This window comes from Solea solea, chromosome 13 (assembly GCF_958295425.1).
Source record: "Solea solea chromosome 13, fSolSol10.1, whole genome shotgun sequence".
NCBI lineage: Eukaryota > Metazoa > Chordata > Actinopteri > Pleuronectiformes > Soleidae > Solea > Solea solea.
This window is the reverse complement of record NC_081146.1, coordinates 24,855,307-24,883,178: the sequence shown is the minus strand read 5'-3', so window position 1 is coordinate 24,883,178 and position 27,872 is coordinate 24,855,307. Positions and strand designations below refer to the sequence as shown.

General features: G+C 41.5%; 1 protein-coding gene across 2 annotated transcripts in view; it reads left to right on the top strand.

Annotated features, from left to right (window-relative positions):
* LOC131471939 (raftlin-like) overlaps positions 1-27,872 on the top strand; it is a 246,786-nt gene that overhangs the window by 114,703 nt on the left and 104,211 nt on the right. Inside the window, exons 1-2 of one of the 2 annotated variants that reach the window (XM_058648757.1) lie at positions 519-1,161; positions 21,961-22,144. In XM_058648757.1, coding sequence (XP_058504740.1) covers positions 21,997-22,144 — 148 coding nt within the window. In that variant the 5' untranslated portion in view covers positions 519-1,161; positions 21,961-21,996. Of the gene's footprint in view, positions 1-518; positions 1,162-21,960; positions 22,145-27,872 lie in introns of those variants that run through there. The other variant, XM_058648756.1, reaches the window with a different exon arrangement.

Here is a 27,872-nt window from a genome sequence, read left to right as displayed (position 1 = left end):
AACACTGACCTCGTCAGGACCAGTAGTCCTCATTGAGACCAAAAACCCGGGTCCTAATGAGGCAGAAGCTCATTTCCGATGAACTGGTTAAGGTTAGGGCTTATATTTGAATTGTGGTTAGGTTCAGATTGGAGATAATACTTTGTTTGGCCTGTTTAAAAGGATGGAAGTCAGTGAAGTGTCCTGAGAAGAATTGCTGTGCAAATCCATGCGTGTGTGTGTGTGTGTGTGTGTGTGCGCAGATTGACTGTGTTGAACAGCTCTCTGTCCACTTTCTCTCTTTCTCGCAAACAGACTCAACTATTGATGACCATTTCTGTCCATCCATCTTTCCTTAGTGCTCCACTCCCTGAACAACACCCACCACCCTTCCTCCTCCTCCTCCTCCTCCTCCCTCCTCCTCTCTGGTATTTCCCAGTGAAGCCCCCTCCCCTCCTTCCTCTCTTCCTCTCTTCCTCTCTCTCTCCCCTTTACTCTCCTCAGATGGATTCTTCAGTCAGCCGAGTGGAACTGGTGCGGCTGCCGGAGGAGTCACACACACACACACACACACACACACACATAGGCAAGGAGCGAGGGAGAGAGAGGAGCTGAGCTGCTGAACAGACGCTGGGTCAGAGCGCTCAGTTGCTGCAGACAATCACAGCAGAGAAAGACAGGAAAAGACTGAGAACAGCGCACAGACAGAGAGAGAGACTGAGAGAAAACAGAGAGGCAGGGGAGGGAGGTAAATATGTGACAGGATGTGGTTTCCCTGAGCTTGCAGAACATCAGTGCACAGGCATAGTTTGAGCATGACCTAAACACACCGAGCGCACAAGTGTGTTTGAGCTCCGTTAGGTGGAGAAGAAGCAGAGAGGGGAAGCAAACCTCTGGAAACACCAACACCAACACTGCTGCTGCTGCTGCTGAGTGTGAAGAACCTGGTTCCTCTGCTGCCTGCAGGAGAAGAAGAGGATTGTGTTTCTTTCTTTTCTTATTTTTCTCTTTTTTTTTTCTAACAAACACAAACAGCGGCGCCACCTCCACGGTAACCCTCGCTCAGCTCAACCTTCAAACCTCCATCCTCTTCCTTCCCCTAGAATGCGCTTCACAGCTGGAAGCTCAGCTCCAGCTGCGTCCGAGCTGTGAACAACTTCTCCGCCGTGTCGTGAAAACAAGGTATGTCCATGTGACTGATTGAGTGTGTGACTGTGTGAGTGAGTGTGTGTGCGTGTAGGAGCGTCCTCCACATGTTTGCATGACTCTGAACTTCATCACACAGATGTGTCTATGAAGACAAAACATGAAACATCTGCCTGGTGGCGAATGTTGTTGACCATTGAAAGTTGATTCATGATTTGATGACGTTTGGCTTCTGGACAGTGTTTGTGTTTGTATTCGACAACAAGTTCTAACTCTGGAGATGCAGCAACGCCACATTTTTAAATGTGTGGGATTGTGATTTTATTGATTTATTAGCACTTTTTTTTCTTCTGTGATTTGATGCTGAGGATGCCTCAACACAGAGATGAGATGACGAGCCGGGGCTCCATGACTCACCACCAGAGGGCAGGCCCCTCTGTTTAAAACCAATGCTCTCCACTCTATTGATTAAGTGAATTAATAATTAAAATATAAAATAGTTTGGTTTCCATACCCTTAAGTCTTTTACAGAGGTTGTAGTGTTTCTCTGGAGAGTGTGTATGTGTGTGTGTGTTTGGAATTGTGAAGCAGAATCTTATGATTAAAACTAACAATAACATCCTCTCTGGTAATTACCTTTATTAGATTATGCTTTCCATACCTTTAAGCCTGTGTCTGTATGTTAGACGAGGTTCTTGCTTTACAGAGGTTGCAATGTTTCTACAGTAGCCCGAATGGACAAACTAGCCTCAGTGTGTGTGTGTGTTTTCACATTTTTGAACCATAGGAGTTGATTTATTAGTTGATGCTGTAAAGGTAACCTTGTTTTATTGTCACAGTAAAAGAGACAAGCACAGGAACGCAATGATATTAGACAGCATTTTAATATCATTAAATATTCTCAAAAGACTTGAAAGAGTCTTCTATAAGTGGACCGAGTCCCAGCACCATTCGTTCCCCTTTTTTCACTTGTTGTCCTCCTGGATGTCAAACTTCCTGTTGGGTTTGGTCGACTCCAGCATGAGTTTGTACCATTGTCCTATCTGTTCCCCCTGGAAGTCCTTGAGCTGAGTCTCTCACATGGTGGTGTTGTAAGAACTGACAGGCTGCACAGCGTAAATGTCAAAGTAAATGACACCACAAGATCTTCTTCAGTAGTTGGCTGTAGGCGACTTGGACCTGCTTGAGTTGAGTTGGAGACATTTCACCAAGTGCTGTTCCTCCGTCGCCTCCCCTGAGGAAACCAAAAAACGGTGTTGGCGTCTCTTCATGATGATCTTGTAGCACTCGGCTACACAGTTATTCGAAGCGTGTATCCCATCAAACTGCTGAATAATGTCTTTTCGTGGGACGTTCTTGGATTTTTCAGCCCTGCGTCTCTCTGTTACCTCTGTGTTTTTTTTTTTTTTTCTGCCTTGGCCAAGTCGCCGTCAGTCGTGATGCAAAACGACACATTCCACACGTGTGCAATTTGCTAAGTGCGTTGTTTCAAAACGCAATTTTGATTCGAAAACAATTAGTTGTTTGGGCCCTAGTTTATTGGCAGAGATTGACTACACTTCCATACTGATCTCACACACACACATACACACACACACAGTGTGTGTGGATGTGTTTGCTCGTTGCATTCATCATGCACATCAATAGACCTACTTGTTGTGCAGTCACATGCGTGATGGATGGTACAGAGTTGGGCTGAGAATGCCAAAAATGTCTACCTGGAACCAATCACAGACGGAACTCTGACAGTGTTTCAAGATGTGCCCTGGCGTACGGTACAGTATCACACCACTCCCACGGGTCAGGAGAGACCCAGTGGACTGTGTGATCCTGTGTGTGTGTGTGAGTTGGGTATTTATTATGTTTGTTAGTCTGTGAGCTACATTCACCCACAGGCGTGAAGTGACTCAACTCAATTTTCTTTTTATGAATGCATTAATTCTGCTTCAGATACACCTGCCATCCACACCACCACGGCGTACGGTATGAGACTGCTACTGGTTTTTAAGTCTGGACAAGTATTTTTGGAAATAATGACACAGCTACACATTCCACATTCACGTCTACTTTGGTTGTTTTTCGACCAGAACTCAACCAGAAAAAGCTCCGTTATCGCTTACTTTATGTCTCACTTTCAGCTTGTTGTCGGTGTCGTAAAAGAAAAACCCGCTCTGACGTTTCACTGTTGCTGTTTTATTGTGAACTTCCTGTTTACAATAGCACCTGTTTGCCCAGTGCACCTGGAGGGTCACATGGTATCCGTTTTTTGACAGATTACTTCAATCAAACAATTGTGTGAAGCAACATGGGTCATAATTATCTGAAAATGATGATTTCAAGTAAAAACAAGTCTATGGATGTAGCCTGAATCTTAATCAGAAGTAAGCTGTAGGCAACTGGAGTAGCTACATTTTTACCTCTTGTCTAAGACACTCTTTTGGACGACCTGAAACCTATGATACCAAACCACAAACTAAAAATACTAGTATTTTACTGTACATCTGCTGTCTGTGCATTCAAAAAGTTTATTTTTTTTACATTGAATTTGCATTTTACTGCAGCGACAAATACAAATACTTATTCCATCGTAAACTAATCTTACTTAGGAAATCCTAGTTTTGTCCGACTAAGTACGTACATGCAGGAGTAATCGGACTATGAATCGCATTATCTGGGTATGTTAGTCTGACTAAGAATAGCTCAATTTCAGTCAGATTAACGTGTTCACATGACATTAAAAAAAACAAATTATTGTCAACTTCCCATAAATCAGGTTTATTTTACCTTCTTAAAACTTTTATACCCCTGGTTTTGAAAATGATTGGCAGCCAGAGCGTGGATCAGGGTCTCTACAGGAGATGGATGGTGTCGTCTAATTAGTTATTCTCAGGGGGCCCCTCAACAGTTGCCCACTTTATCCTGTACGCCCCTGCATGCTCGCCGGTGTCCGCACACGAGTGGATGTTTTCATGCTCAGACTATGTGTGCGCTCCGGTACATGAGTTCATCTGGGCATGAGTGAGTTTATGAGCAATGAGGAGGAGGAGGAGGAGGAGGGTTAGAGTGAAAAACAAGTGAAGGGATGGGAAGAGGTGAAGGAAGGGCGGGGGTGATGGGGGGAGGCCGGCATGTCAGGGTGGAGGAAGACGAGGGCATGAGAGAGAGGAAAAGCCAGGGGAGGAGGTGAGTGTGTGCATTAGATAGAGGGAGAGAAAGTGAGTGAGGGAGTGAGCTCAGTCGGACTGAACTGCTGTTAATTATTTTCAGCTGCTGAGTTGTGGACTGTGGGGCTGCTTAAAGCTGCAGTAGGCAGGATGACTCTCTGGAAACACAAAAAAAAGTTGGTTGTCGAGTTTCATCCACAGGTTGTTGAAATACTTCTCTGTTCTGAGCTCTTCTCATACACTGTTGACTTGAATTGGTAAAACCTTTATAAATTAAGTTCATTCAAGCGGAATTGACCAACTTTGCTGTGTGAGATGAAAAGTGACATGAGAGAAAAGTTCTATTTAAGTGCATTTAACACACACACAGACACAAATAGTGTGAGCATGTGGGCAGTTTCACACAAAGATGATTATAAATACAAACAAATGGTGATACTGCAGGTCAAAGAAACGACACACAAAACACACACTCACTGACACTGTAAACGCACACACAGGAAAAAAGCCATGTGCTCTCTGTCAAGCGTGTACGATATATCAAAGGGTAAATTTACTGTGTGTGTATAAGACAAGCAGTGAACACATGTAGATCCACACATGCTGGACGCTCACATGACATGAGCCTACACACACAGGCAGACCATAGAAAGCCCATATGGCAGTATGATGCAGTCCAGTGGTCGCTGCGGAGCTCGGCTGTCGGAAAAATGTGGAAGTGATTGTGGTTTTTGGCTTCATTATGTCATAATATTACAATTGGAAAATGGATGAACTACTCTGGGGCAAGAGGTGAAGAGGTCATTGCTGCAAATGTTTCAATCATTCAAGTTAAAGAAGAAGAAAATAACCAAGAAACAAAACCAGATTTTGTTGTTTTACATTAGCTTGCGGATAGTTTTGGATTTATTTGTGCAGGTTTTTTTTTTTAAATAATTGCCTTCAGGCCTATGATGATGATAATAATAATAATAATAATAATAATAATAATATAATGAAAAAGGTACAGATGTCTTTGATTGAGTTTACGTTTAACCATTATCTGTCTTTGTCAACCTTCTCCTTACTGTCAGTGATGAGCGCCACCATGAGGAGCAGTGGTGGGAAATGTGATTAGAGATATATCGTCATTGTTGTTTTAAAGATGTGCCGAGTTTCCGCCTCCAGCATCAACAACATATGCAGTAAATTGTTGTTTTAGTCCACGTCAGATTATTTTAACCCACAAAAAATTTCAACAAATACAACAAATACGGCCTCTCATTTTGGTACAAATGTGTCGTTCTACCTTTCAGACCAAACTTACATCCACAACTGTGTTTCCAGCTAAGCTGGATGGTGCAGCAGTAAAAAGGGTCCCCCCTTTTGAACAGGGAAGTGCTGTATATGAAAATTCACATCATGAAATTCCATCAATTCCATTTTTTCTCTATGAACCCAGAAACCTGAAATAAGGGACATACGTTTGCTCTTGTTTAGTTTCTGTCTTCACACGCTGTTTTTCTGACGGTTGAAAATGTCCGGCCCTGCTGAGTTTGTAACTTTATTTCCTGGTAAAATGTGACTGTACGCGTTGGCAGGTTGTGAAACTTGTGTCTCTCTGTGGTTGCGTAATGTCTGCCGTGTCCTTGCTGCAGTAAAAGCACCGAGGCCGAACTCAATTTTATCATCAACTTACTGAAGTTACTGATTTACAGAGTCTTTTTTTTCTCTTCTTATATGAAACTCACATGCCGACATGTAAACTGAACACTCAGTCTCTTGTTTAGTCGGATCAGGTTGACATTTTCAAGGTTTTTGGGGGTTTTCTGAATTATTTTAGCATCTAATACGCTTTTAAATGTCAGTACATTGGGGCAAGTATTCTACAAAGATAGACGTGTGGTTTGTAATTTATCTATGAGAATTCTTCTTTGTCCTTTTTGCACAATAGCACATGGTGTAAGTGTAATATTGCACAAAATTCACCTTAACTGTACACAACATACAATGGTATTGTATTTTAAAATAAAAAAAACACAAACATGGTGATAAATAAAACAAGAAAAAACAGAAACAATATTGATTCATTGAAGCATATCTTGATTTAATTAACTGATTATTACTGAATTACCAAATTAATTAATCTACAACACTTTTTTGTCAATCAAAAATTAGTTTTAGTGTTTTTTTTTCTAGAAATTAACTCTTAGAGGATTTTGGCTACTTTTTTTCATTACTATGGCATATAAACACACAACATTATTCCCACAGCAAATTACCATGGGTCTACCAACGTCTGATAAAGACAAAGACACATTGACAAACCCTTTGAAATGACCCTTTAATATTTACCAGCGCAGACTTGAAGGATTGTTGCTTTTCCTGGTGATTTATTCACACTCGAGAGATGTTAACGACTTATTAACCTTTTGTCCGACGGCTTATTAGAAAGTGTTAAAATCTTTATTGATGACTTTATTAACATTTGGAATTCGCAGGAGCGATGTGGTCCTTTTGCCGACTTCGATCCATTAACCTTTATCGATGCCTCGCGCTAACATTTACACCTGCAGATTTACAGCCTCGCGTTCTTCACCACCGCGACATGAGAGTGAAATGATCGGTGCAGGCTGAATGCCACGGAGCTTATTGGGGAGAATATGTTTGATGTCATTTGGATAAACAAAGCGGAGACGATTCGCACAAACACACACAAACCTGACCGTTCCTACGCTTCACTCTCTCTCTGTGTGTGTTTTCTGAGCCCGTGTTGATTTTCTTTCACCCCAGTCTTTAAGCAAACATGTATTTTAATCAACTTATGTTTGTTATCTGATCCGGCCTCAGTCAATCCCTCTGTGATGAGGGGAAATTTGATTAAGGTAACCGGCAAGCGTTGGCTAGTGTAAACCCTACTCCTGCTCTCCATTCACACACACAACAAAACACTACATATTACATTGTTATAGGTTGATTTTAGTTTTTTTAATTCTAGTCCAAGCTTCAGATACAAGATTTTTCAGTCTTTTAAAACACAATTTGCAGGTGCATGGTAAACTAAAGGCTGCAACGATGAATCAATTATTAATCACTTACTAAGTTAAATGTCAACTATTTAGATTTTTTTCCAGCATCTTTAATGTGAATATTTTCAGTTTTCTTCATCAAAATTGAATGAGAAAAAAAAGAGAAATGTTTCCATATTTTCTGACATTTTATGGAGCAAACAAATGATGAATTTATCAAGAAAATGAAAATGAAACTGACAGATGTATCGATTATGAAAATAATTGTCAGTTAAACCCGCTAAACAATGGTGAGTAAGACATTTTACCATATCCTGACTTCTGACTTCCAATGTAAATGGAACGCACCATGAATATTGGGTCTGCTTGTGAAAATCCACATTCACATACATGGACACAACCAGACCAAGACCACATGAAGACGAGTCCTGTATACACTCTCATGAGCCACCTCTTTGGTACATGATGTGAATCATCTGCTGCTGTTGTGTTGTTGTCTGTTTCAAGGTTTGACGCGGTGTGTGTTTAACCTCGGTTGTAAACCAGTGGTTTTCTGAGTTACTGTTGCCTTTCTATCATCTGGTCGTTCTCCTTTAACCTCTGGCATCAACGAGGCATTTTCTCAGAGACAGAGAACAGACACAGGCTGCTGATGAACTCCTGCATATTTTCTCTCTATAAACACTGGAGATGTTTGTGTGTGTGTGAAAATGTCAGTAGATCAGCGGTTTTCCCTGAAATACTCGGAGCAACAAGCGTGCCGTGTTCAGAGTCACTTAAATCACTTTTTTCCTGAATTCTGAGGCTCGGTTTGAACGTCTACAGTGAGTTTCTGCCACGTGAAGCAGTTCTACCGAAAGCTTCTGGTCGTAACAAGTTCTTTACTTTGTCAACTAAAATCCAGAAGCTCATTTGGATGTCACGGAAACTAGAGAGAGAGAGAGAGAGAAGTCGGAATCTGATGTCATTTCGAGTGTGCACGGAACTTTAAAGGCTTGAAAACTGGCATTGGCAGACACTTTTCCTGCCAACATGGTGGTGTATACAAACTGAGTCTTGGGATTTGACATATACACTGTATGTATATATATATATATATATATATACACTGTATATATGTATGTGTATGAATATATATATATATATATGTATATATATATACATATTTATATATATACACATACATTTCAGAATCAGTTCCCCTCACTTAAGGCTTAGCGCCAAGGGTTTTGGTTTCGCTCTTCAGAGTGTTCATCATCTGAATAAGGGGCGGAGTTAAATGTTCTCTCAGCCCTCTTGGCTATAGGTTTGTGAGCTGTTGCAAAAGGTTGGAAAATAAAGAAAGAAACGTGTTTTGAGACGGTTATTTGCAGAAGTATCGAAATGTGCGTCTGCTCCATTCTCCAATCAACGGAGCTCGAGCAATACAGTATATCGCAGAATCAGTCTCTCCTAATGAATCTTATTATGGATAATGCTTAGACATCACATGAGAAGTATGTCAAATAAATAAGATATTAGTTATTATCACTCGGCATTGGATTTTGTACCTGATGTGAAGTGATCACTACACAAGCACAATCTGTCACCTGTGGATTCCCCCTCACTCCATCTTAACTCTACCATCTCTCAGAATCTTTTGCAATCTGGTAAAAATGTCCTCCAGTGTTAACTGTTTTGGTATTATGGTATTGACTTCCCTGCTAAAGTTGTGTTTTGGTTTGGAGAGTTGCGTAATGTCAGCTACCAGAACTCGACTGTTGCCTTTGTCCCAGCACCTAAAAGCGCACACTCTGGTCTGAGTCTTGGACGTCTCACTACACTACTTTACTGTAAAGCATCTGAATGACAGTGGATCGCTGCTGCAACGACGTGCAACCGTGCCAGAAAAGATGCAGAATCAGTGTTTGCAAGTGCCAAAACAAGTAGTCGAAGAAGAAGAAATTGGCCTTGAGTCACCCTGGTGGCACGTTTCCATCACTGATCGGAGCTGGAGAAAATAATAAATATTTTTTTTTCTGAACAAGATAGTACAAGGTTATGTCGAGTAGATAATGTAAATATAACCCAGAGCGTTCTTAAACGTGTTCTGTGCTTGTGGTTGATGGTTTACTTCAATTTGTAGCAGTAATAAAAACTTCAGGCAGCAAAACATGCCCCAAAAAAACGATGTGCTGGTTGATAAGGTGTGAGTTTTGCAGATTTCATGGCAGGGCCATCATCTCCCCGACATTTTCCTCTCAGGAAAAGTCGTCTGCGAGATCTCGATCAGAGATTATTTCCTCTCCCGTCTCCCCCAACGCGAGGTGACAGTGATCATGCGTTTGAAGATACTGAGATTTCTAAGCCGCCGGGCTTTCGCCTCGGAGAACCTGAGACGACGAAATATTAGGATGAATGTTCCAGGTGTAGACAGATAAACACCAGAGCCAATATTCAGGCAGCAGCTCAGCCACGGGAGCAGAGAGAGAGAGAAAGAGAGTGGACGGCGTCTCCCTTGATATTTCTATAAGGCAAATTGACTCCTGTTGTAATGGGCGGTCAGGAAAATTGCAGGAGTATTGATCAGGTAATGTTCAACATGGACACATCGATACGGCGTCTGAGAACCCCCGAAGAATGTGGCTTCGGCTGGCTTCAATAAAAAATGACCTGCCTGGAGCGAGTTCACAGTCGCGGGGAAATCTCCCCCGGACCCCACCGCGTTTTTAAAGACAAACAAACAACGAGACAGAGGAACTCTCTATTTATAACCCAGCGTATTTTGCCTCCTCTGTCTCTAAAATGACAAACAGCCATTTTTTACAGTTGCTTTGGCTTGAGAACAAACCCAACAGTGTTTGTGCCGTTTGGGATGAGACATGGTTTTTTTTTTGCTTCTTGAGAAACTGTACAAATCCCAGCGCGGATAGATTATGCATAACAAATCAAACTCCATGACAGACAAAGAAAGACATGCAGAGACGGGAGGGGAGGAGGGGGACACATACGAAGACATGGACACGTGGATGAGAGGAGGAGAGGACGGCGGTGGTGAGGGGTTTGGTAGCTTTATAGCGATCAGGAAAAGAAAGAGCAGACAATGAAAGAGAAAGAGGTTGAGACAGATTGGTGCCTATTATTCTCCTGAGATGGGAATAGTCATATAGGGGGTTTGTTCCCATGGCAATAGCTCCCTCAGTGTGTGTGTGTGTGTGTGTGTGTGTGTGTGTGTGTGTGTGTGACTGGGCCTTGAGACTGTTGCGGAGGCGAGGGGAGTCCGAGGCCGCCGCGAGCCGCCCCGGAGCCTTGAAACGTCGGAGAATCTCAGACCAGACGTTTTAATTTACTCGCACATTGTTATTCTTCATCTTCTCTTAAAAAAAAAAAGAAGAAAAGAATGTATTCTACCTGCGATTTATGCTGTTTATGAATCATCCTTTGGCATTCAAATGTGTATTTTGAGAAAAAGAGAACAACATTTTTCAACTGAAAGCAATTGCAACATTTGGAACATTTTGCTTCATGGATTTAAATCTCGAGATTCTAAATCTCTGCTGTGGAAATGATTTAAATCACATGACGTGGGCTTGTAATTCTTCAAGATATGATTTATTTCCACAAACGTCCTAGAAATACATCCTAAAGAAGATGTAACTTGTAGACATGAACAAACTCTCTCTGTGTGTTTCTCAGTATAGCAGCGTTTAGATCTCATGTCGCCGGGCGAGATTACCGCGCTGCAAGCAGGAAAGTGATTTATGTGTAAATCAGGTTGGCGTTTGACGGGAAACAGAAAGAAAAAGGGAATTCTAGTGCTCATCAATAATCACTTCTCGTCTCCGCCCACCTCTGCTCTTCTGCTGTATACACACAAACACTCCCTCAGTCAGCTCTGATAGTTTTGCCTCACAATTCTCAGAAATTCAACCATTCCCTCGTACATCGCAATTTCCGTCAAAAATAATTGCAATTAGATATTTATTTAAAGTTTATTTAGTATTTAAAGGACTTTTTGGCGTCTGTCAACAAAAATTACTCGTTTCTCATCTGTTTTGGCTCACTTTTTAACAAATAAAGGAATCTCTTTTCCAATTTAGATATTCCACTTGGTCATATTTGCTCTTGCAGCCACAGTGAGCAGAGAAAAATAACAACTGCTCCACAACAGCAGCACTGCTACCTGGATTTTATAAAACCTCTCCTGTAAATAAGTTCTCCATCTTCTCCGCCGTAATCCCCGCTGTCTGAAAAGCATGTTACTGTTAAGTCCCGTCTGTCCTGCACTTATTACAAACATGTTTGAACTAACCGCGACCTCTCGTCTCGCCCCGCGGTCGTCTTTCCCTCCGTCGAGGCTGTGGCTTTTAAACTCGTAACTTTTTGAGAGGTTTATGGGGAACTGAATCCAACATGTCCACTTTAATTCCTCATTCCTTGAGGTTGAAACAAATCTTTCAAACCTTTTCAATGTAGGGTCCTTGAAAACAACCCATGTTAATGCTGTGATGGATACGAGTCTGTTGTTATTGTTGTTGGCGGTGTTTTACTGCAGTTGGCATCACTTCAGTCGTGTTGCACGACCGCCTCCTGTGCTGCCAAGAAGAAAAAAGCCTTAAAAACATTTCATTTGATCTAGTTGTATCTTAATCCAACATAATCTGTGAGCATCAGACAGTACATACTTGTTAATAACAGAATGTCATTGGAACTGAGCAGTGATTCTGAAAGTTTAGGCCGGAGCATGTTGATATTTTGCAAAGAGACGTTCACAGACGACACCTGCTGTTAGTAACACAGGTTTCCACTCATATGTGTCGCTATTTACCATTTATTTTCCCTCATTTTCAGGTTCTGCAGGTTGGTTGTGAGAGTTGAATAAAAGAATACATTGAAGACAAGTTTACTTTTTAGTTTAATTAAATATTAAATCCGTACAACATATTTTTTATCTTATTTCAAGGAGAAACAAACGCCAATATTGTGCACCTTTTTGATTTTAAGCTCTTTTATGACAAACACATTTATTTTAAATGTAAATGTCCACTTTTTCATGCACTTTGAGGTCTGTAAAGGACAGGTATGACCAGTATATAATATTACGAGTTCATTTATCATTCTTTTAAATGCAGTTTTGAATCGAATAGTCCTGCTTTAGGTCTTTGTTTGTGATGGTGAATCAGGTCATTTTTGAAAAGAAACCAAAGTCATAAGATTGATCTCATTTTCCTACAGATTTGCATGTAAATGGAGTTCTCTCTCTCCCTCTCTCATGCCCCCCAGTGGCTAATCAATATAATCTAACGTCCTGATTAGCTTCACCGTCAAACTGGAAACTTTTGTCCATTTTAGGTTCTGCAGTTAAATAAAATAATACATTGAATAACAGTTTACTTCTTAGTACTGTAATTAAGCTTTAAATAACTCTTTAATGTTTATGATCAGTTTTAAAACTGTAAAAAAAATAGTGTTGCACATGCTGACTCTATGAATATTTGTCTTTCCAATGATTTTATAAAGGTTCGGTCTTTGTTTATGATCATAAATGAGGTCAATTGTTGAAAAGGTACCAGAGTCATACGACTGTAATGTTAGTATAATTAGTGCAAAGGCTGAAGTAGACATTGTTGCGCCTCAGGCTTATTTGAAATAGTCAAATAAATCAAAGAGTCAAGTTCATAAAGTACATTTTCACTTGTTTCCCAATCAAGATACACCAATTCATAGTTAATGTAGAGTAAAGTTAAGTTATTAATTAATAAAAATGTGATTATTCATAGTGAGGACGGAAGGAAGAAGGACAGAAAGGGATTCATGGAAGGTTTGCTGATATTTTCAGGCACTTTCACCTGAAGTCTGTCTTTTAAAGACTTGGTGAAGGACATTTTTGACAATTCAAGGCCGCTGCTATTGACAGACTGGTTTTGAGTCCTGTTGCCTTTTCCTCAAAATAGAAGTGCCTCTTTCACAAAAGCAACAGGGTCCGGATTAAAAGTGAGGCAACAGTTGCACAGTTACAAAAAGATTTTCATTCAGAGAATGGAGGAGTGAAAAGGCTGAGTCTGGTCTCAAGTGCACTCTTTTGTGATTAATTTGTGGTGTGAAGTGAAAGCAAAAGCATACTTGACCACATGCATAAATTCACCGTAAAAGTGACGTGCTGAATTCTGACAAAAGCAATCTTTAATCCATCGGCGATGTTCAGCATTATAAGATGCTGTGGAAACACTGGAAACACCTTTACTTTGTCAGCAGTTGAGTGTGCAGGGATTTTCCCTCAGACGGTAAAAGAAAAAAGAAACACTTAAAACAAGAAGTGTGTTCACCACACGTGTCCTACTTTCCCAGTTTAGCTGTGAAACCACACAGGAACTACCCTCCTGTCATAGCAGAATAGGTGCACGTAAAGAAGAAGTTATTTTCTCGGTTTCACTTAAATATTTGAGGTTTCTTTGCAAATTAGAAACAATAAGGGTCAGTAAACGCAGCATAAAAGGGTCTTTAAAGCATTATACCCACTAGAGGGAAGCACTGAGTCAAGACTTCCCGACAACAACACACGTTCTAAAGGGAACGTCACGTTGTTGTCGTCGTTGAGTATCTTACCAACTCTCAAACTCCCTCGGAAAGTTCTCTGAATAATTTATATACATGACTACACTGCCCCCTGGTGGTACTGCTCCAAACATATCGTAAAAGAGGAGGTTTTTCACGCTAACTTTGTCTTCAGTTAGACAGATATCGTGATAGGATTGTCTTGCAATATATTGATTATGACAGAATCGCTGTATCGTGATATTATTGGTATCGTGGACCATGTATCGCATATCGTATCGTATTATGAAGTACCCTCCCCTAATTCCCACATAATAAGTTTATGAAATACTGATGACGCAGGATGATAATTGGCAGATGTTTCCAATCAAGGACACTTAATGTTCTTCTTCTTCTTCTTACGGAGTTTAATGGCAGCTTGTGTCCATGGTGATGCATGACTGCCATCCTCTGGAATAAGAAAACTCTGAGAATAAAAAGCAAAAGCAAACAAGAACATGGATAATAATGTTGGTACAAAACAACCTGAAGTACAAATCTGCAGATCTGACTTAATCTTTTGTTTAAATCCCAGATTTGGCTGCACGCTCTTATGTTACGTCCAACTTTGTTTCTGCACTTCAAAGAACGACTGACTCTGCTTTTATTCTGAAGATGAAGAGACCACAGGAAGCTGCTCATCAAAAACATGGACACCGCCTGTGTCCTTTGTACCTCTCATCCTTTCATTCATGTGATGCTCTCTTCAACCACTTTGCCTTGGAGGGCTCTTGACTCCTGCTCCTCAAAAAAAACTATAGCTGATGTTGGACCTGCAGTTCCCACCACTGAGTGCAGCCCTGTGCTCCACTTTACTTGTCAGATTAGGAAGATCAAAAGTCAGGAAGAGGCGAAGAGTGTGTGTGGGAGGTAGAGAGAGAGAGAGAGAAAGAGAGAGAGAGAGATGGAGAGCGGGAACATGAACAAGAGGGAGGCTTAAAAGGGGGAGGCTACAAGGAGAAGAACACAACAACTCGGTGTCCTAATTAATGTCTTCCTCCATTAATCCACTCTGAAGCTCCCCATGCTGCTGGGTTTGATCTCGGGCAAAGCCGCTATCAAAGCCTTGTAACATAGTCTTGTAATGTAGCGAAGATCTCAGTCAGACAGAATTAAGGAAAACCATGCATCGCAAACACGCCTTGTTTCTGTACAATCATCACTGTACGGCGGACAAAGCTGTTACAAGGAACTAGAACTGTTTTTTACTTCTTACTTCTTACTTATGTCTTTAAGTCATTGTATTATTGTGTCGTGTATGGGCTTATAAGACACCAGTATTTAGATATACAGACCAGCGAGCCACAGTAGATCATAAATTACCGATAATGTTAAACAAATAAACTTTAGCAACATAGGTAGCCAACTTATACACACAGACAGGTGTTTTAAATGTGTTTTTAGTCATTAGCGACCACTTGATCCTCCACATGACAGTTGCTGGGGCCAATCCCAGTGGACAGAGGGTGAAAGGGCCAGGTCAACCAAGGACAGGTCGCCAGTCCATCGCAGGGCAAACATACAGAGACAAACAATCATTCACTCACACCTACAGTGTCCAATTAACTAGGGCTACGTGACATTATCGGCAGATAGTCAGGCCGCCTGGATTTATTTTGATTTTATGGCAGCAGAAATGTCAATGAGTGAGTGTTTCTTTCTGCTTCTTTTTCCAAGATAACTTTCACTTTCAATATCTGGCAGATATTCAATCGGAGTTACGGTGACGTGAAGTATACGCATGCTAAATCCTGTCCACGACAACAGGATTGGTAACAGAATGGTTAAAATGTATTATCAGATATCGGCAAACACAGCAACATCTGCCGTTATGACTAACTACTAACAGTAGTTCTAAATAGGCTGCTTACTCCGACATCTACAACTATCTAACCAGACTGTATATCTACATCTGAATGAGTATTAAAATGTTATGACAATTTCACTACAGAAGAGACTAAAAGACCTCTATAATTGGGCGAAAAACACATCTAGGTATCGGTTATTGGTCCAAGAATGCCCAATATAATATATATATGTTGGATATTGGCAAAAGGATCTGGACTGGGATGCAACTGAACTGGCAGCCTTCTTGCTGCAAGGCAACAGTGCTCAACGGGGACACTACAGAAGAAGAGAAGTGTGACTCATTCTCAACTTTGCCTAATTTTGCACAACTTGAACATTTGGTTGTCACCACATCAAAGTGTCGGCCAATCGAAGCAGACGAGGTCTGTGGTCTGAGTGAAGCCGTTAACGGATGATTTTTCAGACCAAAAATGGGGAAATGTTGAGTTTTTCTGCACCACAGGTTTTATATAACTGCCTATAACCCCAGACAAATGCACACCAGAGAGAAGCTCAGTTTTCTTTTTCTTTTTTCTTCACAGTCGGGGCAACTTTCCTCAGAAGAAGGTCAAACTGCTCTTTATTCACTCTGAAATCAGCTTTGAACCTTCCACCGTCCAGACAGCTCCTGGAGCAGTTTGTTAAATTCTGCTGTATTTTCTTGCTTGAGCTTGAAGGATGAATTTTCCCAGTCACAGTAAATATTTTCTTTTCTTTTTCCTCAGATAATTCACGCAGTAAAGCCGCTGCAAGAGATTTACAGTGCTGGAAAAAAAAAACATTCATTTAAGTTATGGTGCTTTCACAATAAAACAAAGACTTTAGTTAAACTATGTGTCTAATAGCTTTGTATTCACAGAGTTATCACTGATCTAGAGTGTTTGGTTGGTCAGGACTTTTCCAGTATTCCGGGCAGAAAAAGGGGCGGTCCTTTCTGGTCTTGTGAATGGGATGTTCATCACTAAATGAATGCCAGCCTTTACCAAACAGTGATTTAGCCAGGAAACAAGGCTGACAGCGGCTCCAAGTTAGCTGAGTCACTGAGGCTTACCTTTAATTTAGACGGGCTGTTTTGGTTGCTTAGTAACAGCAGATGCAACAAAAAAATGGCAACCTGCACACTCAACGTGACTTGTTTTTTAAGATACTCCATCCAAACATCGCCTGATGTGTGAGTACTTTGTTTTTTCTGCAGTGAAAAAGATCTTTTTTTTAGCTTTAACAATGTGTTTAAAACTCCAGTGTGTGAGAAACAGTGACCTCTAATGGTGCTACTGCAAAATTGTAAGAAATAGGAGAAAGGATGTTGTTCTTTATTTGGGTAGTAAGCTTTCCACTTATGATTAATATACAACATTTCTACCAACACATTCTCCTAAATGTCTCACAGTGGACCCAAGTCCCTGGAGAAGCAACAGTTATGATGTTTTTGGTCCCTCTGAGCACAGGAAATGGGCCAAACCTTGGACCGACAAAACTCCCTGCTGAGCAACAGATAGAAAAGTTGGACGTGAAAGAACCACTCAGTTGCTGTCTTTCTCATTCAGCACAATATAAAGTGATGTGAGATGTTTTTTGGACGTCAGAGCCAAAACCTAAGTGCATACCGGCCTCAACAAAACATCCAAACATCAAGGGGAGGGAGAATCAAACCCCATATCAAATAAAACCTCAAAATGCCATTAGCAGGAGTCAAAAGACGGAACAAAATGGCAAGAGGATCGTTGCTAATTCAGCAAAAAGGGAAATCAATGGAACCTCTTCCTGTAATTTTTTTCCATAGATGCTCAGCATTTGTCTACACTGATGCTTTGCCTGTCAATCACAGACAAAAACTGTAGATGATCTGAGGCGGAGCACATGCGGAGGCTGCCGGGAGCCAATGCGTTCAAGGCGAGAAACGGGGACGCAACATAATGAAAAGCGTCTCACAGTCTCTGTCAGTTCTGCTCTAAAAATACTTGTGTTTGTCTTCTTCTCCCATCTGGTCCCGAGGAGCTATGCAAATACAATCCCCTCCATTTTCTGCTCATGCACTTTTAGTTTTTCCCCTAAAACACCCTTTGCTCTTCCCCCTCCCCATGTTTTTGTTCTGACTGCGTCTTCTCCAATCTCGTGTAGACGACACGACAGAGCCCTCACCTTCCCTCTTGTTGTTCCTTCTCTCTCCAGGGTTGGCAGAGAGATGATAAAAAGCTATTTACAAGTAACTGTAGGCAACAGTGAAAATCCAAGACTGAGCCTTTTCTTTACCCGAGTTCCCTTTGAAGTCGGAGCCATTTGTGATGCTGCTGTTTGGGGAACTGCAGCACCGTGCAATGCAGTCCTGAGTGACAATTTAAAGGGGGCCTGAAGCACTTACATAGACTTTGACTATGCCAGGTTCTTCAGATTTGTTGTTAGATTTTTTTATTCTTGAACTCAAACGTGAGAAATTAGTCCAACGTGGTACTAGCTGCGAGGCGAAGACAGAACTCTTCTGCACACATAGAAACCTTTTACTTCTGAGGTATTTCAGTGTGTGCACACCAACGTAGTCTGCTTCATTGGTGCACACCTGATGGGAGGTGGAAACAGAGGTTCCAGGTTTAATGCTGGTTTGATTTATGTTCACAAAGTCAAGTCTCACATGGACTAATTAGAAGAGACTGGTGAAAAAGACAAATCCCTTGGAATTTCTCAGCCTGCCATCAGCAGGCTAGATGTTCATCTGCTTCACTGCTCTGTTGATGATGTCTGGGAGTTAGCAGAGCAACAGCCTGAAAACCGACAGGTGACTGTTGGGTGGGTGTGATCCACATGCACATCTACACCCTGCACTAAGCCGCTTCTATATCCTGAACGGAGGATGTTGATGAGAACACCAAGGCTGTAGCTGTAAATGCTCCTGTGATTGGTGTGGATGAAGGTCTCAGACCATCTCTTTAAAGTGGAGAAGAGTCTGATTCCTTACTCTGACTCAAACAAAACCTTATCAGGTGCATTAGTACTCCAGGGTTTGGCTCAAATGGACGAAACAAGACTTGTGTGAACACAGTCCAAGACCTCTGATGCAACCTAAGGAGTCAGACTCTGCTCCACTTGAAAGAGGTGGTCTCAGACCACTAACGATTGACCTTTCGAGTAGTCCATCACTGGTGTAACCTCCAGAGGTCAACTGCAAGCTGTCTAAGACCACCTCTTTCAAGTGGAGAAGAGTCCGATTCCTTAGTTTGCCTCAGAGGTCTTGGACTGTGTTCATACCCATCCAAACAAACCACACCAGGAGCATACATACTCCAGGGTTCAGCTCAAATGGACTAAACAAGACTGGTGTGAACATAGTCTTGAACCATAGAACCTCACGCTTGAAACAACTGACCTTTTCGAGAGGTTCATCACTAGTGTGACCTCCAGAGGTTGTTTGCAAGCAGAGTGAGACCACCTCTTTCAAGTTTAGCAGATTCAGGTCTTGGACTTTGTTCATACCGACCCAGACATACTGCACCAGGGGCATGAATGCTCGGGACTAAACAACACTGGTTTGGATGCACCCTTAACGTCTGCTGTGTTCTGGTATCAACATCCAGTTCATTCATGAACGGTTCATTTTCTGGCAACCGTTATGAAGCTTTCATAGATATGATTGTGGTGCGTAAGCCAAACAAAGGCCTTCATGTCAGCACCACTGGAAAACACTGGCTCTACTGACAACCGTAATGAATCTCCCGTTTCATCTCTTACCCTTTCTCCCTCGCTCTCTTCCCCGCCTCCCTCATCATCAGCCGATTGGCCCCTTCTCTATTCAGCGGACTCTAATTGCACGCGCGTTCCTTTCTCTCCAGACTCTACTTGCCATGCATTACCCGCTGCCCCCACAACCCCCTTCTTTTCCTGACGAACAATCTCCACACTGGGCCGCTCCCCCATTTCCTCCTTCTCCCTTGATTGATTCTCACCTTTTCCATTCTTGCCGTTCACCTCATTAACGGAGAGAGCCCGTCTGCTTGTTTCCGATTTAGCTTCCCACTCCTTCCTCCTCTGCGTCCCAGACGCCCCCCCCCGCCCGCCCCCCCTTCACTTCCTGTCCTGTCGCCTGTGAAGCGACAGCTGGCTCAAATCTGCCGTATCTGGCCAAGGCCGCGCAATGTCCTGTAATTAGAAGGGAGAATAATAGAGTGGGCTTCCTCATCAATGGAGCGGGGATCGTCACCATCCATCCATCCAACCATCCATCCATGACTTTAATTAATGGGACACAATCAGATGTCACCTGCTCCCAGATGCAGCCACTGAAGAGAGGCAGCGGTTCTGTCACAAGTCATTTGGGGTGATGTGGCGTCCGTGGCGTCCACAGCGCACGGCCTCCTCTCTCCCGCTGTGGTTGTCATCGTGAATTTTGAGGATGAGGAGGAACCATCAGAAAAATCAAGCTCATTTAACCATGTTGATTTGTTTATTTGTAGATGCTCATCTAGCACGTTCCTTATATTGGTTTTTCCCCTCTGGTAATCCCAGAGGAATTGTAGACATCCGAGTGCGTGAATGTCAGCATTCATACCCGTGTGTTTGTTTGTATACGCGCAGTATGTCACAGAGATTTTTCTAATCCTGAGTGAAATCTAGCAGGCGGATGGATGAAATAGTACGTCTTCTTCAAACATTGCACTTTTTTGACGTTCAGACGACTTTATATTACACAACATTTTTCTACAGAGAAATATCACACACTTTATTTTAAGGCGGTCGGTGTCCGTGCTTAGATAGCGATCGGGCTGAACTTAACACGTTATTTCTATTTAGTTTTGTTTATCACATGTAGCATCGTTTATGTGTGGAACGTGTCGGAGCTGCTGAAAGTGTGTCAGACAGTGACACACTTTTAAAACAAAAAATAAAAACTGGAATATAGCGCACCACTGCAGATCAATCAGTTAGTGAGGAAGAGAAATAAATGTATAAATGAAGCTGCAGCTGTTTCTGTTGCTGCTGTGTGTCACAGAGTCTCTATGTCTGTATCAGTTTAGACTTGTTTACATTTGTTAGCACTGTGTCTGTTTGTTGATTTTTTCTGGATGAAACAACAGAGAAGGTATCTCAACTAGTCAGAATAATCAAATAAATGTAATTGTCCAGTTCATAAAGTAACAGTCTTTACATTTATTTGATTACCAATCAAGATACACTAGTAAAGTTTGCTTTTCATTGTTGATATGGACCTAAAAATTGTGATTAATCCTGATTATGGAAAAATGTGTCAATTCCATTTTATATAATTCAAATGACAATAAACAAACATATAACCTATATGTTTGTTTATTGGCAGCATTTATATAGCATGTGAACTCAAAAACAAACTTGGGTGGAATTTTCTGTGGATATTGGTAATGGCCCAAGACATTAATAGAAAATTATTTGGTCCATGAAATGCCAGAAAATGTTAAAAAATGTTAATCAGTGTTTCTCAAACCTGGAAATGATTCAGTTTAAATGATTTCATTGTCAAATGGAGCAAAGAAACCAGAAAATATACACATTAAATTGTTTTAATTCTTGTTTTAAACACTCAGTGTCAAACTTATTAATCTATTATGCAAATAGTTGACTTAATTAACTTAGTAAGCGATTAAATGAGTAACTGTTTCAGCCCAAATGTTGAGAACTGAGCAGAATTCCCTGTCCTTTAACAGTGTTCTCTAACTTACTTACTTGTAGTAATTCACGTTCTGTGGCTCTTCTGCATGGAGTTCTTTCACTTACGTGTTTTGTACAGTATATAAAACACTAATATGGTTATGTTTGCATACATTGAGTGTTTACATCAGATACGCTATTAACTTACTTGTACTTGCCTGACTCGTTTACCCTGAATAATACATGAGTTACAAACCTGTGAATACATCTAACGCTGTGGAGCTGCTCTTGGAAATGGTTTGCAGAATTGCAAAAATGTACAAATCTTGCAACTCAATCACACACACACACAGAGGTCCACGCTGATATTCTTCTTAGGACTCTGCACTGAATTCCACTAATTTAGACAGTCTAAACAAAGTGTTATTTCTAAACTTAACCAGTTCCTCACAAAATGAGGTTCTCCGACATCAGGACCAGGTTTTGGTCTCCATGAGGCCTACTGGTCCTGACAAGTTCAGCTTTTTACGCCAGAAAAGGTCCTAAAGAAGCAATAAATACAAGCACATACACAAACACACACCACATAGAAAACACAGTCTCAGTCTTTGTTGTCTATATCTTTGCAGGATCTGTGCTCAGAGTTACTGACAAACCGCGGAGCCATGGGCTGCGGGCTACGGAAGATGAAACCGATGTCGGAGGAGAACAGCCCGGGGAAGATTTACTCCACCCTGAAGAGGCCGCAGGTGGAGACTAAAGTGGGCGTGGCCTACACTTACCGCTACCTGGATTTCCTGATCGGCAAAGACGGTAAGATGTGGATTTTGATTGAAGACGTTTTCATGAAGCTGCGCTGACAGCTGGTTTTCAGGTCATTGTTTTGAAGGAACCCTCTCTCACATCAAGGATGAACTAGTTCCATATCAGACGTTGAGCTAGCTTCTTGCCATCTATCATGAGAACACCTCAAGAGAGTCCTTTCAAATCTGACAGGATCAAGGTTCACGTGGCTTCACAAAACAACAACATTATTTTGACCTTTTAAACACACAGTATGTAATATCTGCGGCAGGGGCTCTCTCGGTTAAAAGGAAAGAACTAGTTTGATAAGGTCGTAAAGCAGCATGGGATCATGGGAAGTGTTGTCTCGTTTGGTTTCCCAGTTTGAACTTTCTGAGGAGAACGTCACCGACAGTGGTTGTGATCCACTGGTGTAAAATACACTCGTGGACGATGACGTCAATAAAAGGTGACCAAAAAGAAAGGGTCTGTTAATTTTCACAGTAATATAGATTCTGTATGGATTTAAAGAGTGTTGGAAGCATTTTTGCTATACCTCACGTATGCTGCTCAACAGATTATTACGGCTGTCAATCGCATTGCATTGCTAATTAATCACATGATTGTCCATAGCTGACTTGCAATTAGTTGTACGCTTGTTATCTTTTCTAAATGTACCTTAAAGGGCAAATGTGTAACACTCACGTGGGAGTGGCTAAATGTGCTTAATTTATGCAAATATGTTCATTATTATTGTTACAGAATATTCTCCAGAATAATCTCAAAGGTACGGAAAAATATATATGGCAAAAATATATTCTGAAAACATGACATTGCAGTTTTATCTGCTGCACTAATGCTTTTTTTTCTTCCTCATTGAAGTTAGTTTGAGGAAAGTGCACGCTGCTGGATCTGAAAGAGTCATAGTGTGGAATATACAACATGAAACTAGCTTCACAGTCATACACATGAAAGTCACAGAACACATTCATTTCACTTCCCTACAAAAACACTATTTATGTCTGTTTTACATATTTAAATGTAGAAATGTTACATTAGATCTTTATATAAGTCAACATGTGACAACAAGTGAAGCTCAGGTTCCTCTAAAATGTCAAAGTCTGTGTTGTATCTACATTTCCTATCCTTAACGTGTGGTACAACACGTTTAGAACTTGTCTCAAGTTCTTTCAGACTCAGATGTTTATCCCGGTATTTACGTGATTTTTGTATTCCCGTAGCAGCCTCTGCATTAAAACCACTTGAATCTCAACTTCATCTGTTCTTTATGCGATGACACAGAATAGCTTTAGACGGTGTTTGGACAAATGCGGCAAAAAAGGTCACTTCCTCGAAAACTTCCACGAAAGCTCGGCTTCTCTGGGAGTCAGTGGGCGGAGTGTTTCTTCATGTTGATTGGAGGAACTGTCTGAAAGGCGGAGCTAGTTTTTAATTGACAGAGCCTTTTCTTCCTTAGTCCAGCTTGGAAGTCTGTAGACAAACAGCTACTCGTTATTCATTTGTACATATACACTGTAAATAGCAAGAATTTATGCATAAATGACTGGACCTGAAATGAGTTTCCCCACTGTTCCAAAGACCAGCAACCGTCACTGACATGTGAATGAGTGTGTGGGGGGACGTGGGGACGTGCAGCGTCGACTGAAACTGTCGGTCAGCGAAAGCAAACGACCCCCGGGCAGTAATTCTACTCCTGCACCAGCAAAACCAGAGGCATTACTTATCTCCATCTACACGGTTCCATCACAATCCCCAAGCCGGACACCTCAGCATAAGAATTGTTGCTATTGATCAGAGATCCCCACAGCTACTGTTTGCAGATATATTATAGTCGTTTTGTGCGTCGAGGTTGTAAAAAAGAAAAAAAAACGGAAGGAGTGCCCTTTCTGCATGCACCGTTTAAATGATATGAATACCTCACGGCGTTTGCCATTTTGCTGCATCATACATCTGCATGATAAGGCAGCAACGAGCCCCACACGTTTCTGAAAGGGCCTGAGCTGCACCATAATCTACAACCCTGAAGTCGTGTGTAGCATTTCATGGACTAATACCACCTCCGGCGTGATTAATCTGTCTCTGAAAATGCCATTACACGTTTATATATCCAGCGTCGGAAAACATTAAGGATTCATATGCAGCAGAAATATATCCATCTTGTACGTTTGAATAATGGCACGCTCTGTGATTTTCATCAGGACTTTCTTGTAATGATGAAACGTTAATTAGCACTTGTTCCCCCGAATAGCGGCGGCCTTTGTAATTTCGTTTCTGACAATTAGTCAGTAATAATTTCACATTGTGCTAATGAAGGAGGATCCTACAGCCCACTCCAAATATCCTGCTGGTGGCCATCACTTATGTGAGAGAGCAGAGAGAGATGCAAATAGAGTTAAAGGGCAGCCAGCCAGGGTGAAAATCATAGTCGGTGCAGGTGAGACACTGTGAGAAGCAAACAAGTGAGGATGTTTCTGACAGGAACAGAATCAGCAGCTCACTGTGCTCACGTGAAATCAATCAGTTTCTGTTGCAAATGTAGCATGTGGACCTCCACACACACACACACTGCATTCTGAGGACACATAGACACCTTAACCTTAACCATCGCAACTTACTTTACATTACATTTAAGCATTTAGCAGACGCTTTTACCCAAAATGACTTACAAGAGGGGAATCGGCTACATAGAAGTAATCCTGGAAAGAACTCCACACAACTTAATCCTAACCCTTAACCTAAATCCAAGTCTAATTTTAAAACTTAAACCTAGCGTTAGCTCTCAAAAAGCCCCTTTAAAGTTGTGAGGACCAACTAAAATGTCCTCAAAATGTTCTCAAAGATGTGGACACTCATAGACATTATGAATTCCTAACCCTAACTGAAACCCCAGTCTCAAACCAAGTCTTAACCCTCAAAAATCCCTTTTAAGTTGTGGAGACCGACCAAAATGTCCTCATTAAGACAGGTTTGAATCAAAACTTGTCCTTATAGCCTATTAACACACACCTAATTATAGAAAAAACAAACCCTAACCCTTAAAAAGTGTGAAAGAATGTTGGGACCTGCCAAATTGTCCTCACTTTCACTAAATGTCCTCACTCCCTGGGGTTTATATGTTTTTTTTTGGTATGTTCAAGTACACACATTCTTGTACAGCGTTATGTGGACACTTATAGACATAATGAATTCCCCATTCTTAAACCAAGTCTTAACTTTCGAAAAAGCCACTTAAAGCCGTGAAGACCCACCAAAATGTCCTCACAAAGATGGACAGCCTACTACTGACATGTACACACACACACACACACACACACACACGGAGAAAAAGCTGTGCTGTTAGAAGCTCCTCCTCTTCTTCCTCTCCACAGACTGAGGTGTTTATGAGATGAAAGGTGGGCGTCACTTCCTGAGATGTCTCAAACCTAAACTAACGGCTCAGTGGCTCCACTGTGTGTGTGTCTGTGTGTGTGTGTGTTCCTGTGTGTGTGTGTTACTGCTCTCATGCTCAAAACTTTAAAAACACCAACAGATAGTTTGACCTTTGACACTGTCAAACAGTTTTAGTGTGTGTGAAGTTTGTCCAGATTAGATTTAGGCATTAGGTAAATCGGGTTAGCCTCGGCTGTGAGCGGGTCGAGTTAAATTAGACTCAGTTAGTTTGGGTTAAATTGAATTGATTTTGGCGTCTTGGTTTGAGTCTACTTTAAGAGAGAGGGACGGTGAAAACAGGCTCTTCTCACTGATAAACCACTAAAAACTCACTGTTAACCACCTGCTCAATGCTAAACATAGGGAACATTAAAGCTGTAGTATGTAACTTTTCATTGTAAATTGTAAACTTACATTCAAACCATTGTCTCATGAGTTCACGCAATGCTGATTAAGCTATCATCATCATATCCACGCCACTGTGTTTCTCAGTGTAGCAGCGTTTTGTTTTTTTACATGTCTGTGGAGACACGGAGTGATATGATTTACATCACACCAGTAAATTAAGTTAAGGAATTGATCAGTTTGAACTGAACAGGCCTGAAAATGTGAAGGTGCTGCCACGTGATTGGCTGATGAGCTGTGCTGTATTTGCATAAACAAGAAGAAGAAGAAGAAGGAGGAGAGCAGGTGTACCTAATAAAGTGGCTGTGAGTGTATAATGGGAGGTCATTAAGGTGAAGGTGAACAAATGGGAAATTAATGTCCTCAGGGAATACACGTGTGTGTGTGTCTGTGGACCAAGTGTCAAACAAACCTCTCTTTGTGAGAACATATTTGGCTGGTCCACAACTTTAACAGGTCTTTTTGAGGACTAAGACCTGGTTTTAGGGGTAGAGTTATAATTAGATTTTGGTTAAGGCTAGGTTAAAGGTTAAGGTAAGGCACTTAGTTGTGATGGTTAAGGTAAGTGTGAGGTTAAGGGGTTAAGGGAGTGTGTTATGTCTATGAGTGTCCACACAAGAACGTGAAACCATCATGTGTGTGTGTGTGGAGTCTATATTTAGCCATCACTCTGTTACTTCTGCTCCCCACAGTTATCACAGTAATAATGGTGAGAGGTGGGGTGGTGGTGGTGGTATTGTGGGTGTTGGGGTGGGTATTATGGGATGCTGGGAGATGTAGTGCGCCGTGTGTTCAGCCTGACAGTTGATTAGTCTCCATTAGTTTGTCAGACTGAGTGGAGTGGACGGACGAGCGAGCCGAGGGAACGTGGGTGTGTGCGGGCTCTTCCACTTTCGTCCTTCCTCGTATGGGACCTGACGTGAAAGCGGGACTGCGTGGACTGCGGTGGGGGCGTAGACGGGGGTTGGACGGGATCCTCCCTTTTGTTGAACTGTGTGTGTGTGTTTGGCTCTTGGTGACATTATTATCTTCAAGTATACTCTGTAATGCTGGGGGTTGGTACTTACTGTAATCACTTTCCTCTTGCTCCGACTCTCTATCACTGTCACTACGTCTTTGGATTTATGTGTGTGAGTGTGTGTGTGCTCTTTAGGGACCTTTTCTGGCATAAACACTGAGCTTGTCAGGACCAGCAGTCCTCATGGAGACCAAAGACCTGGTCCTCATGAGGCAGAAGCTCATTTCTGGATAAGGAACTGGTCAAGTTAAGGGCTGAGATTTGAATTATGGTTAGATTAAGGGTAGAATTAGTCATTGTGTAGTTATTTTTGATAGGGGTGTGAATCACAGGGTACCTCACAATACCAATAATATCGCAATTCTGTGATAATCAATGTATTGCAAGACAATCATATCATTACGATATCTGTCTAACTTAAGAAAACAAAACCTCAACGCCACCAAGATGAGACATGAAGTAGTGACGCCCGTCGTGTGAAACTGGCCTTAGTTTGTTAATTAAAACATCGATATCTGCCCCGGCGTATCAATTATCGTACTGCACGAGGAAAGAAGGATGATGATGATATATCACCAAATCGATATTTTAATATTTTGTCCCATCCCTAATGTTTAAGGTCAGGGATAAGGTCTTTGTTCAGTCTGTCCAAATGAATGGAAGTTAATGCCATGTCCTTAGAAGAATAGCTGCACAAACCTGGGTGTGTTTATGTGTTTATGTGTACTTGTCTGTAGTTGGCTGTGAGGACAAATTATCTAATCTTTGTGAGGACATTTTAGCTGGTCCTCCTGATTTTAAAGGGCTTTTCCAGGGTTAAGTCCTGATTTTAGAGTTACTTGGGTTTAAGTCAGGGTTGAGGTTGAGGATTAGGCATTTAACAAG